At 52.3% G+C, this 12,323-nt stretch overlaps 1 protein-coding gene across 1 annotated transcript; it reads right to left on the bottom strand.

Moving 5' to 3' along the window:
- Positions 1 to 99: 99 nt before the first annotated feature.
- On the bottom strand, positions 100 to 10,337 carry KLHL41 (kelch like family member 41). Its single transcript, XM_061557377.1, is given in 8 exon segments — positions 100 to 1,613; positions 2,073 to 2,222; positions 2,763 to 2,948; positions 4,020 to 4,127; positions 5,098 to 5,255; positions 5,582 to 5,971; positions 9,348 to 9,464; positions 9,466 to 10,337. Coding segments are annotated over 8 exon segments (1,911 nt in total). The 5' UTR covers positions 10,156 to 10,337; the 3' UTR covers positions 100 to 1,501.
- Between the last annotated feature and the right edge of the window lie 1,986 nt (positions 10,338 to 12,323).

Raw genomic sequence — 12,323 nt, 5'->3', positions numbered from 1 at the left:
AGCTTTCTAGCCCTTCTAGAAGGTGTTTAGCAACATTCATCACGTGCATAATGCGTCATGGAGTGAGTGTGATTGAGCAGAGAAGAACATTGGGACGGGTTCTGTGAAAGAATTTAGTTTAATTGTTCATCCTGTCTCAATGCCAGCTGCAGTGTCATTAATAAAGCCCACTTAATGAATAACACAAGATCAATCTAAATACAGACCCACACGCGCACAACTCAACACTCTACATACATACGTACGCACACTCACATCTATACGAAGACAAAGATCCCCCATATAGCCTTCAACAGATCATTGGAGCAAGTGCTGTTGGCGAGCACTTATTAAGGCCGGCACGGCACACGATGGGATAGTGTTAAACAGCACCACGTGGTCTCGCCAGTGCTGATGTTTACAATCAACAACAACAGCCACTTGATTTAAGGCTGGGTCGAGCTCGTATCGGATCCAGATATAATTGGCCACTGATGGTAACCGTGGCCCTGAATCGAATTCGTGGCGTAGTGCACGAACGATTTATTGAAAACAGTTTTGTGCGTGTTTAGTTTGTTGTCCTTCCCCACGCACGCCTACGATTAGCACAGTTGGCTACGTACGGTGCGAAAGAAGTTCAACGTCCGTATAACCACCACGACAACCGCTCCACACACACACACCCATTCACACACACACACCAAGATAAAGTTCCCCCTACTGAGAGCGATATAGACTGGGAGTGCTGTTGACGAGCACCTATTCTGGGCGAGCGGTGGCGCGGTGATTAGCGCATTGCCCTACAAACCCGGGCGACCCCATGCGTTTGATTCCCGCTCACAAATAACAACAGTGGCGAATATTTGAACGGGTCGACTCAGCCTCAAATAGGTACCTGGTGCAGTGTGTAAACATCAGCACTGGGGGGGGGGGGGGGGAGACAAAGACGGCCGGGCGTGGTGATGGCCACCCACCTATACCAGCCTTCAGCGGTGCTTGCTAACAGCACTAGCCCCAAAAGTCTGTCCAGGTGATAGAAGGATCTTTGTCTTTGTTCTGCACGCAAAGCCGTACGCGTTCGTGTTAATCGCTACGTGACTATTTCTCGCGAAGAAGATATGCACCCCGACGGGGAGAGGTTGGGGACGGGGCAGGAGTCGGTGGGACGACGATGACGGGACGAGGTTGACGATGCGGATTGCTCGCAGACGCGTGTGAATGTGCATGTAGGTCGAGGGCTGTGCATCGGTGCGTGTGTGTTTAGACGTATGTACGTGTGTGTGTCAGTGTGTGTGTGTGTGTTTAAGTGTCTGTATGTATGTGTCAGTGTGTGTGTGTTTAAGTGTATGTATCGGTGCGTGTGTGTGTTTCGACGTACGTGTGTCAGTATGTATGTGTCAGTGTGCTTGTGTGTTTAAGTGTATGTATCGGTGCGTGTGTGTGTGTGTGTTTAGACGTACCTACGTGTGTGTGTGTCAGTGTGTGTGTGTGTTTACGTGTATGTATGGGTGCGTGTGTGCTGTCACAGCTTGGCCATCTTGAGCACGTTGAGCTTGACGGACTGACACGAGGCCCCGGCCGCGTATCGGATCTCGCGCAAGAGCCCGACCCACTCCTTCTTCTCCTCGTCATACCTGCATCATCATCATCGTCAGCAGCAAGAGAAAGAAAAATCATCATCATCATCATCATCAATATCGCCAGCAGAAGCAGCAGCAAGAGAGAGAATGAATAATCCTCACAATCATTTCCCGCACCTCCGATTAGCACGGTTGGCTAAGTATGAAGTTCAACATACATACTTCATCGTTTGCAAAAGAGAGGAAAATTATCACAGCAGCAACAGAAGTCGTGACAACATAGTAGAAACTCATGATCAACATTAGCAGCAGCAGCAGTCGGCAGCCAGAAACACTATCACTCTCGCATTACGAAGATATTTAAAGATAATTATCATTGTCATCTCCAAGAGGCAGCGAGATTATGAAGATCATCGCCACCACCATCAGCAGCAGCAACAAGAGAGAGGAAAATCATCATCGCAGGTGTGTGCAAGTGTGATCGCGTCGTCGTGAGCGAGTGCGGGCACGCACTTCCACACGTCCGTCATCTCTTTGGGCGCAAACTGCTGCTCGCCCTCGGCCTGCACCATGGCAAAGCCCCCGATGCCGTAGAGAACGTCATCCATGCTCACGAGGGACAGCGATGATCGCTCCTGCGGGAACTCCGTCTGCGTCTCCCACCTGGGGGGGGGGGGGGGGGGGAGAGCCAGGGTGGGAGGGTCAGGGACGGTGGTGGTGGTGGTAGACGTGGAGGTAGTGGCACCGTGAGGTTAGCATGGAAGCTGGTGCAAGGAATGAAATGGGACGTCCTCGTCGCCTCCCACTCCCTCGCACATCTCTCCCATGTACCTGTGCACTATCCACCCACCCATATACCTATCCACCTATTATGCACCTACCCATACCCACCAATCCACCCACTATCCGCCCATCACACACTCATCTATTCATACATATACCAAGCAGCCACAGCCTCTCGTATACACACACACGCACTAAAAATCCACCTTCCACTTACACACCTACAAACCCACTCACTCAATCACCCACCCACCTATGTATCCACCTACTCTCCAACTTATTTACCCACCCACCAACCAATCTACACACCTACCTACTTATCCACCCACTTACCCAACAACAAACCTATCAACACACCCACCCACACACATCAACCCACTGACTATCCAGCCCTCCCACACCGCCGGGACCCCGGCTCACTTGTTGGTAGCGATGTTGTAAACCTCCACGGAGGCGGTGAGGCCTCCCTCCACCACGCCGGCCGCCACCCACACTTTGCCCTTGTGCAGCACTGCCCCGCACAGCGAGCGCGCCACGCTCATGGGCGCCAGCTCCTTCCACTCGAACTTCTTGGGGTTGTAGACCATGACCTTGCTCAGGCATTTCCTGCAGGTGTCACGAGCGGAGAGGAAGGAGGAGGAGGAGAGGCAGGGGCGAGGGCGGGGAGGAGAGACGGCTCAGCGCCATATTCTGATGAGAACATTCCCGGGATTCATTTCTGGACGAATATTTTCCGGGTCGTTGGTGGACTGGGATAGGCACGTGACTTTTAGCCAGAGTCACAGCGAGAGGGAAACTGGATGTGGTGTGCCGGGCGTGGAAATGTTTTACGAAAATGAGACTTAGGGACACTTTGTAGGGTAAATAAAATTGCATTATTCTTTAAATTATTACTATTATCATTAGTTTGGTCCGTATGGCGGCAAGGCAAAGTGTCAATGGCAATCATTCAATTGCTCGTCAGCATCAACCGAATGCCATCATCATCACCACCACCAGGGATCTTCGGCCAGTTCTATTAATACGCGCAATACGTGTTTAACGTGCAGTAGGAAATGGGAGCACCTGGAGAAAATCCATGCAATATGATGGGATAACACTCAAAGCGCCACACAGATGGATTTAGCAATCTATTGCTGTAATCTCATTGCCTGGACACATTGCAGCCCCAGCCTACATGCCTCTATACTCTCTCCACTGCAGCAACCAAGCAAGCGTCTCTGTCACAGCCTTCACACTCAACCTTTCGCTCAGCGGGAGGTCACTTGTTGTCCTCTGGAAGCTCTGTCATCTGGAACTCCCTCCCTTCCCCCAGCGATACCAACTTATCAGTTCGCTGCCCCTGCTTCAGTCCAGTCTCGGGAGATCCCATTAACTCCCCTCTGCCTCTAACCGACTGCCTCTCTCCGTAAACTAAACACGCCCACCGTTCCTTGCCGCAGCGTCTTAAGCCGCGATCGCGTGTAGCCGCGATCGCATTTCCTGCACCTCTGATTCGCACGGTTGGCTATGTACGGCGTGAAAGAAGCTCAACATACAGCTCAACATGCATACACACAGACGCCATATTAATCAAAATTCTCTTGTAAAATGTATTCTGAGATCGGACGACATCTGGGGGCATTTCAGGACCAATTGCTCTCGGTCGTGGGAAAACCACCGGGCGTCACCACTCACTTGTCGTCCGACTTGCCGCCCAGCACGTACACCAGGTCCTTGTTGGACACCACCGTGTGTCCGTACACCTTGTACGGGAGCGGGTCCGACTCGCCCCACTTGAAGGACCTGAGCAGATGGGGACACGGGCATCTCAGAGGGCAAATTCGTGGCATCTTGCAGGCACGATTCCGTGGGTTGCCGGGCGAACTTAGGGAGATAAATACCGCGTCCGAGCACTGAGTGAGCTATCCACTTTGAAAGCCTGGGTTTGAATCCAAAAGTGTTAATAATGGGACTTTTGGCTGAGAATAGTTTTACGCGATTCGTGCTGTTGGTTGTCGTAAACAAGATTCCATTTGGGAACTATCAGAGAAGTTAGTGTGCTATAGAATAACTTCTGGAAGATGACATCACAGAAATACTTGAATTTTAAGGTCCCCTTCAATTGCTTCTTTTTTTCACTGGGTGGTTCTTACATCCTCAAATGCCCTACTCATAGTGGCGCTCGTTTCATGGAAATCAAACTCGTGAATTATCATCAGAGTTGGAATTTATCATGATTCAATGACAAATCAAATGTCATATATATGTTTTGGTGTGTGCAGTCACGCACCCAAAAATATATCAATCACAGGAGACTGAAATTCTGATTCGAACAGCGGTACCAACGCAGTGTCTCTAAAACAGGCAGACATCTCTGAAAAATAACTTTATAGCCCATCGGATTCCTCCAGTATGAATACACAATCTGATTCTGATTATAACCCCCTGGGAGAGCATGCGACATACACACAGATCATTGGCTCGGACCCACATTCGCAGCATTTCCAGTCATGTGGACTCAACGTTTGTGACACGACCATTATGATCCGTCTGATCTACTGGTGGTCAACCTCGCCACGCAACACAGGACACGTGTGTGAGCGCGTGCGTGTGTGTGTGTGCGCGTGCGTGTGTGTGCGTGTGTGTGTGCGCGTGTGTGTGTGTGCGTGTGTGTGCATGTGCGTGTGTGCGTGTGTGTGTGCGCGTGCGTGTGTGTGTGCATGTGTGTGTGTGTGCGTGTGTGTGTGTGTGCGTGTGGGCGCAACTTCCGCACTTTCTGTCGTAGCAGAGCACGGAGTCCAGGGTCACGTCTCCCGTGAGCTCCTTGCCTCCGACCGCGTAGATCGAGTTCTCCGACTCCCCCAGGCCGAAGAGGACGCGTGGGGAGGGCATGGGGGGCATGCCCATCCAGTCTCCCTCCAGGTTGTCGAGCTGCGGGGTGGAGGTCGGGGGTAGGGTAGGAATACACGGGCACGGTTGGCTACGTGCTGTACATGCAATGGGGGCAAGGGGCGATGGGGGGGGAGGTGCATGCACCGACGGTGCGGGGTCGTGCACACACAGAGCCACGCAAACGGAATGCAACCACGCACTCACCCAAAGGTGAACACTCGCAAACCTCGAGCGTACGTACAGACCGACAAACACAAAACAACGCACACAGCTGCAACAGGCACAATTAAACCACGCGCGCGCGCACACACACGGTGTGTGATTGGTCAGGCTCACCTGCCTGGTGTGTGATTGGTCAGGCTCACCTGTACGAAGTAGGACTGGTAGGGCTGGTCCTTGTTCTCCTCGTCGTAGTAGAGGCCGCCGGCGAGGAAGAGCTGGTTCTCGCGAGTCACCAGGCTCACGTGGTTCTTCGGCACCTGCTCGCCGGACAGCGCCGCCAGGTAGCACTCGTTCTCCGTGGGGTCGTATGCCACGGCCGCCTCGTCGTTGACGAGGAGGATGAGGTGGCGCGCGTACATGCCCAGCCGCTTGTTGTCGTTGAGGATGCTGGGCAGCAGGGCCGCCTGCTCGTCATCCACCGCCTCCACGTCTCCGTTGACCGTGGCGGCGCCCGCCTTCCCATCCGCGCCGGACTTGCCGGCGCTGACGACCGGCTGGGGCTCGGGCATCTTCCCCTCGAAGGCGTCTTTCACCTGGCGACACGGCGGGCGGCGGGGTGGGGGCATGGAGGACCACCATCAGCATCGTCGTCAGCGTATTTGCCCTGGTCGTCGTTCGTAGTGTCGTCGTCGTCGTCCTCACGATGTTTTCGCTGTCAATTGGGCGCCCCCCGTTGTCGTTGCTGTTGTTGTCGTTGTGATCCGCATCACTGATATCAGTGCCGGATTAAGATAGCGCGGGGCCTGTAGCATTATGTTATAAAGGGGCCCTAAATAAAAAAAAATCCCACAAATATTAAAACACATACACGTTGAACTTGCTATACAGCCAGATAACCTAAAGACCCAGTCGTTCATAAAAGTTTAAGGCAGTATAGTACTTTAGTAATAGAGCAAGTGCAGAATCGCTGAACCGGAATTGATAGCTTGAAAGCTTTTAGCGCGGGGCCCTTGAAGGTGTGGGGCCTGTAGCTACTACATATGTAGCTACTTTTGCTACATATGTAGCTACTTCTGCTACATATGTAGCTACTTTTGCTACAAAAGATAATGCGGCACTGACTGCTATCATCATCTCCCCAACATCATCGTCGCCAATGGTTGCAGCATTGTCGTCACTGACATCGTCACAATTTGAACGTTATCATTTTCATTTCGATTTAAAGCTTTCGTGACTGCAGCGTTGTGGCCTAAACGTCGTGAGAATTATTTTATGATGTTTTATTTTAATTATTTTATTACTTCCCTTCTACGTGACTTTACCGAAAGAACCAAGAAGATGGGTTATCATTTTCAGTACAGGTCCAGTAATTAAATCGTCGTCGTCGTCATCATTCATTCGCGTCATCGTGATCGCCTTTTGCATCTTCCATCATTTTCATGTCACCAGCGGCGGCAGCATCGCGATGATCGTCATCCTCACTGATATCGAATCATGATGAGCATCATCATTCTGGAAGTTATTTTTACATCACGTCCGTCTTCAATTCCACGAATCGTGAACAGCACCGTCGGTTGTGATCCCTCACCCCGCCGCAACCTTCCTCTCGCTCCACTCCTGCCCCCTCGACCCGCATTCGTTCAAGTCGCGATAGAGAGTGAAGCCTTCAAATTAAGAGTGAAGTCTTAAAATCAAGAGTGAAGCCTTAAAATCAAGAGTGAAGCCTTCTTCACACTCTCCCCCCTGCGGTCATCCCCACTGCATCGGCATTTGGCGAGTCATCGAACAAAGATGTTCGCTGCATCTCGCGCTCCTGCGGCCGTCTGGAACGCTCTTCCTTCCCATATTAGGAAGCCACTGGAGCTATGGCACCTTTGAATCGTCGACATCAAAAATGCATTTTTGTGTTTAATTTGTTGTCATTCCCCCGCACCTCCGATTAGCGCAGTCGACTGACGTACGGTGCGAAAGAAGTGTCAACGTACGTGCCTTAACAGCCGACTGGCCCCCTGCAACACTCACAACCCTCCCCTGCTCCCCCGGCTCCCCCCCCCCCCACACCGCCACCCCCAGACCCTCACAATCGACAGCCGCTGCTGCGTCTGGAATGCGTCGTCGCTATTTCGGTGGGGAAGCGGCGCGCTGCTAAATTTACCTCCCTCGCCACCTCCCCGTGTCCCGTGCCCCGATACCGACTCTTCACTGCCCGCGTTATAAAAAAGTTACTTATTCGGAAGAACAAAAAAACCGAGAGAATGATTTGGTTTTTCTCGGCCTGTTTTTTGAGTGGAGTGGGATGGGGTTTCAAACGAAATACATGATATGTATTTGATCGTTGTAGGGTCATTGCCCGAAACGTCGAATATTGTATATCATGTTTCTGTTAGGGCAGTGCTCGTGACGAGGTATTATATACGTGATCGATTTTTTTTAATAAAAGTTTTGCTCGGACAAATTGAACTTTGCTTGTATGATATCATTCATGCATTGGGATGTTTGACAATTTTTTTTTTTGCAACCGACTGTTTTGGCTCCATGTGATTGGAGACCCTACGGGTGATCGAAGAATCCCCACCTCGTTGCACGGACGGTTTCCCAAACCCACTTGCTGTGCTGCCACGGCGCGGCGACCTCGCAAGCAGCCCAGTGGGGCTGGGAGCTTCACACAGCGCGGCTTGAGCCACCAACTTTCGGCCTGTAAAGCGCTGGATTACAGTCGTGCAAAGTCACCAAACCCCGGCCAAATGGAGCTACACAACCCGCTTGGATCCCAGTGTTACCCCGTGAGCCACAGAAGGATTGGCACCACATACGGCGTCTCCTAGGCCCGTGTCCAAATCACCTGGAATGAGGCCGGTCTCATGAGATCTCGGAAAACAACGCAGATTTGAGCCTGGGTATTGCTTGGATGGTCGACCACCACGCCGTTTTATATGCAGCTGCCTCATGCATACATTTTTTCTCGTTCACATCGATTAACTACGCCGAATGCCACCACTTGAGCCACAGAAGGATTGGCACCACCTGCGTGGTTGTTAAAGCAGAGGGTGTTTCCACCGTCTCACCCGTTGTCCATCAACGCGACACAAACTTTTACACTTGAGGTGTTACGACAATGAGGGGAGCGGTGGTGCAGCGGTTGGCACACTGCGCTATGAACCTAGCTGCAAGTGGTATTATTAATAGATTACAAATAATGTGTATATTAAATCGTGACCACAATGCCTTTGGTTATCCAGGAAAGCCTCAATGGGCAGCAAGGCTATTATTTTCATGGGGGTCCTGCAACATTGGATGTTCGGTCAATTCCATTGACTTAATGTGATAGGAAACTGGTGTACCTGCAAATAAGCCAGTATACATACGACCGATTAGTACGGTTGGCTACGTACGGTGCGAAAGAAGTGCAACATACATGCATGCATACGATACTTCTCAAGATTCCGCAAAGATAGATTGAATAACTAATAGATACTGCTATCTCCTGGCCACCTCGCAACCCACGGAGGCAATGAACTTCCTGGGGAAATCCCATTCATACTAGGGGACATCACTACAAACGTCGTACAGTTTAGAAAGTATCGACCTGCCCGCCTCACTAGCTCCAACAGTATCGAGGCGCTGGAGCCGAGGGGGTATTGGGGATATGACGCTCACAGAGGATTCCTTTAATACGCGGAATGCATGAGTTTAAACTGCTGGCTCGGATCTTAACAATTCCTGGGTTCAGGTATCACCCCCTGAGCATTTTTTTCTTATAAAAAAAAACATTAAAATTTATTTAAAACAATAAATGATTGTTATGAGGAAGGGGTTGGTGTGAGCGATCGTTACATCTCTGCTAGCGAGTGAGAGGGTTGATATCCACCTCCACCATCCTCACCATCTAACATCACCGACAATCACTCATCATCATCATCATCCACCTCCACCCACCGTCACTCATAACCCCCCCCCCCCATGACCCACCAGCTTGAGCTTCTTCTGCAGCTCGGGGTTGGTCTTCACGAGGTCGCTCTTCTCCACGTGGTCGCGCACGAAGTCCTTGGCCATGAGGCGGAATCGTATGCAGTCGAAGAGGTCGGGGAAGACTCTTCATGCGCTCCTCCTTGTCGTGCTTGATCCAGCCCACGAACGCCTCCCACACCACCTCCTCCTTCTCCACGTTGAGGCCGTCGCACGCCACGATGGGGATGAGCTCCTGGGCGCTCAGCTGCAGGAAGTCCGCGTCCTTGCACAGCGCGCCGAAGCGCTCGGCGATGAAGTCCCGAGCCGACACGGCGAGACGGGGGCAGTCGAGCAGGAGGCCCAGGCGGAAGACGGCCAGGCAGTTGCTGAGGCCGAGGCGCCGCTGGAGGTAGGACACGCACACCGTGAAGATGGACGGGATCTGGAACATGTTGGCCACCGCGAAGATGTCCTGCACGTTGTCATCCGTGATGGCGATCTCCGACGTGTAGAGGTAGCGCAGGATCATCTCGAGGACCGTGGGGTCGACGTCGTCGAGGACCACTTCCTTCTTCGCGGTGGCGGTCGCCGTCGCCTTCTTCTTTCCCGATTCCTCGGACTCCTCCGACAGAAGGATCTCGCGGAAGTATGGGCTGCACGCGGCCAGCACCTGCCGGTGGCAGGGCAGCTTCTTGTCGCCCACCTTGAGCTCGCAGTCGATCATCTTGCCCTCGTCGAGCAGGTCTCGGAATCCGTCCTGCAGCAGCGTGGTCTGGTACACGCGCAACTCCTCCTCCATGCTCTTCAGGGCAGCGACGCGCGGATCCATGACGGCCAGCGATCTTCACCCGCCTCTGTCTCCTCGCTCAGCGGAAGATGCGCGTCCGATGCCTGGGGGTCGCGCGGCCAAAAGAAAGAGGCCCGAGGAATTGCGGCGCGTGTGGAGGCGCGGAGGGCGTCTACTGTGGCCCGAGTATTTCTGGGTGAAGGATAAATTTAGCAGTGGAGTGGTGGCCGCTCTGGGTGGGGGTGTTGAAGGGCGGGGGGGATGGGGGATGGTGGTGGAAAGAGGAGGAGGAGTAGGGGGGGTGCAGGCGTCGCAAGGGTGATGGTCAGGGGACGACGGAATGACGGACGGATCGGGTGGGTGGGTGGGTAGGGCAAGGAGTGAGATGCGCCCCAAGCCTTTTATGATGACGAGGTGCCTTTACACGAATGTAGGAAGAGACGCACTGATGAACAGCTGAGCGGACAGACTGATGGAATGATGCGCCGATAGACTGATGGAATGATGAACGAACTGCCACACTTCTCGGCCTCAAAAAAATACCTAATTCCTAAACGTAGCCCGAACCAAAGCACACCCGGGGCTTGCCTCTATCCTGCACATATAGAAACCTCGTCGATATGGCGCCGCTATGCTCTGTGTGCACGACTCTCGGCTTCTAACGCCTCGCGGTGTCAACCTACGCCTCCTGCAAGGTAATCGCTTCCGGAGATGCCAATTGTTCTCCATGCGCTCTGCTTCTGTGCCCGAGACGCGTCCGTGTGTGTACATATATACGCGTTGTGTGTGTCCAGTGTGTATAATTAGCCACGCGTGGAAGATTCTCGGATGGAGGAAGGGGGTCGAGGGGGGTCGAGGGGGGTCTTGCGGGGTGGGGAACAGGGGAATATGGGATGGGCGCAGCAACAGTTGTGCGAGAGAGACGACAGCTGTTTGGTGGGCGGGTTTGCCGGTGCGCACGTGGGTGAGCTGATGGACGCGTGGATAGGTGGGTGGTGGGTGAGTGTCGTGGTTTGTGGGTGAGTTGATGGGGAAGTTGTTGCAGTGGGGGTTTGGTGGGTGAGTGAGTGAGGGACTCGGTTGTTGGGCGTGTGGGTGGGCCGACTGATGAGTGGGTGGCGGGCGAATGGGTGAGTTGAGTTGGCTTGAGTGACGGTGGGTGAGCTGAGTTGGTATCTGGATCGCTGGCTCACATGGTGGGTGACTCGAGCTGGTTGTGTTGTTGTCTGGGCACGTGGCTGACTTGATGGTGCGTGACGTTGTGGGCGTCTTTCGATTTAAAGCTTTCGTGACTGCAGGGATTCATCTTCTTGGTTCTTTCGGTAAAGTCACGTAGAATGGAAACAATAAAAATCATAAAATAACAGACCTGGTCTTCACCTGATGACGGCTGCTTGCGTTGTGGCCGAAACGTCGTGAGAATTATTTTATCATGTTTTATTTTATTATTTTTATTGTTTCCATTCTACGTGACTTTACCGAAAGAACCAAGAAGAGGGGTTATGGGCGTCTTTTTGGACGTCTCGTCCTGGCTGAGTTGCTCTCTGGGCATGCGAGTGACTTAGTGGATGACTTGGTGGGTGACTCGATGAAGTGACTCGACACGATGGCTTGACGAGTAAATTCTTGCGTGTAACATTGTGGATCGGTTGATGGGTGACTTTATGGGTAGGTGAATTTGTAGATGTCCCAATGGGTGATTTTGACACGGTTGGGTTGATTTCTGTACGAACGGCGACGCGTTGGCGTTTAGGGGAAGGGTGCAGTTGTTCGGTGGGGTTGGTGAGGCTGTCGGGCCTCGCCAAAAGCGGTGAAGTCAGGAGTTTCAAATACTGGATGTCGCACGCGTCCCGAAATAGACGCGCCTCGCTGTTGTTGTGGGACCTCTGTGGTGGAGACGGAGCAAAGGACGGGACGCGCGGTTATTCCAGAAGAGCTTTTAGTACGAGTGATCTCAGTTATAATGATGAAGTCATGTTCCGGAAAGGGGTGAAGAATGTTGACATTTGGCTAAAGCGGAGAGTCGAGGCTATTTGCGCAAATGAGCGTCGAACAAAAATAATCCGAACGCAATTTAACAAAACAAATATAACCCGTAAAAACAAAGTTTTCACTATAAATCCTTTATATGCGTGGCGGCTAGAGTCCTCTCGTCCTCTGGCTTGAGATGGCTGCCACCTATGGGTCAGATGATTGCATGGCACCATTAA

Source organism: Lethenteron reissneri, chromosome 23 (genome assembly GCF_015708825.2).
Source record: "Lethenteron reissneri isolate LAM-NWPU_2019-01 chromosome 23, ASM1570882v1, whole genome shotgun sequence".
Taxonomy (NCBI): Eukaryota; Metazoa; Chordata; class Hyperoartia; order Petromyzontiformes; family Petromyzontidae; genus Lethenteron; species Lethenteron reissneri.
Note: the sequence above shows the minus strand (reverse complement) of the source record. Positions and strands in the feature narration are given on the sequence as shown.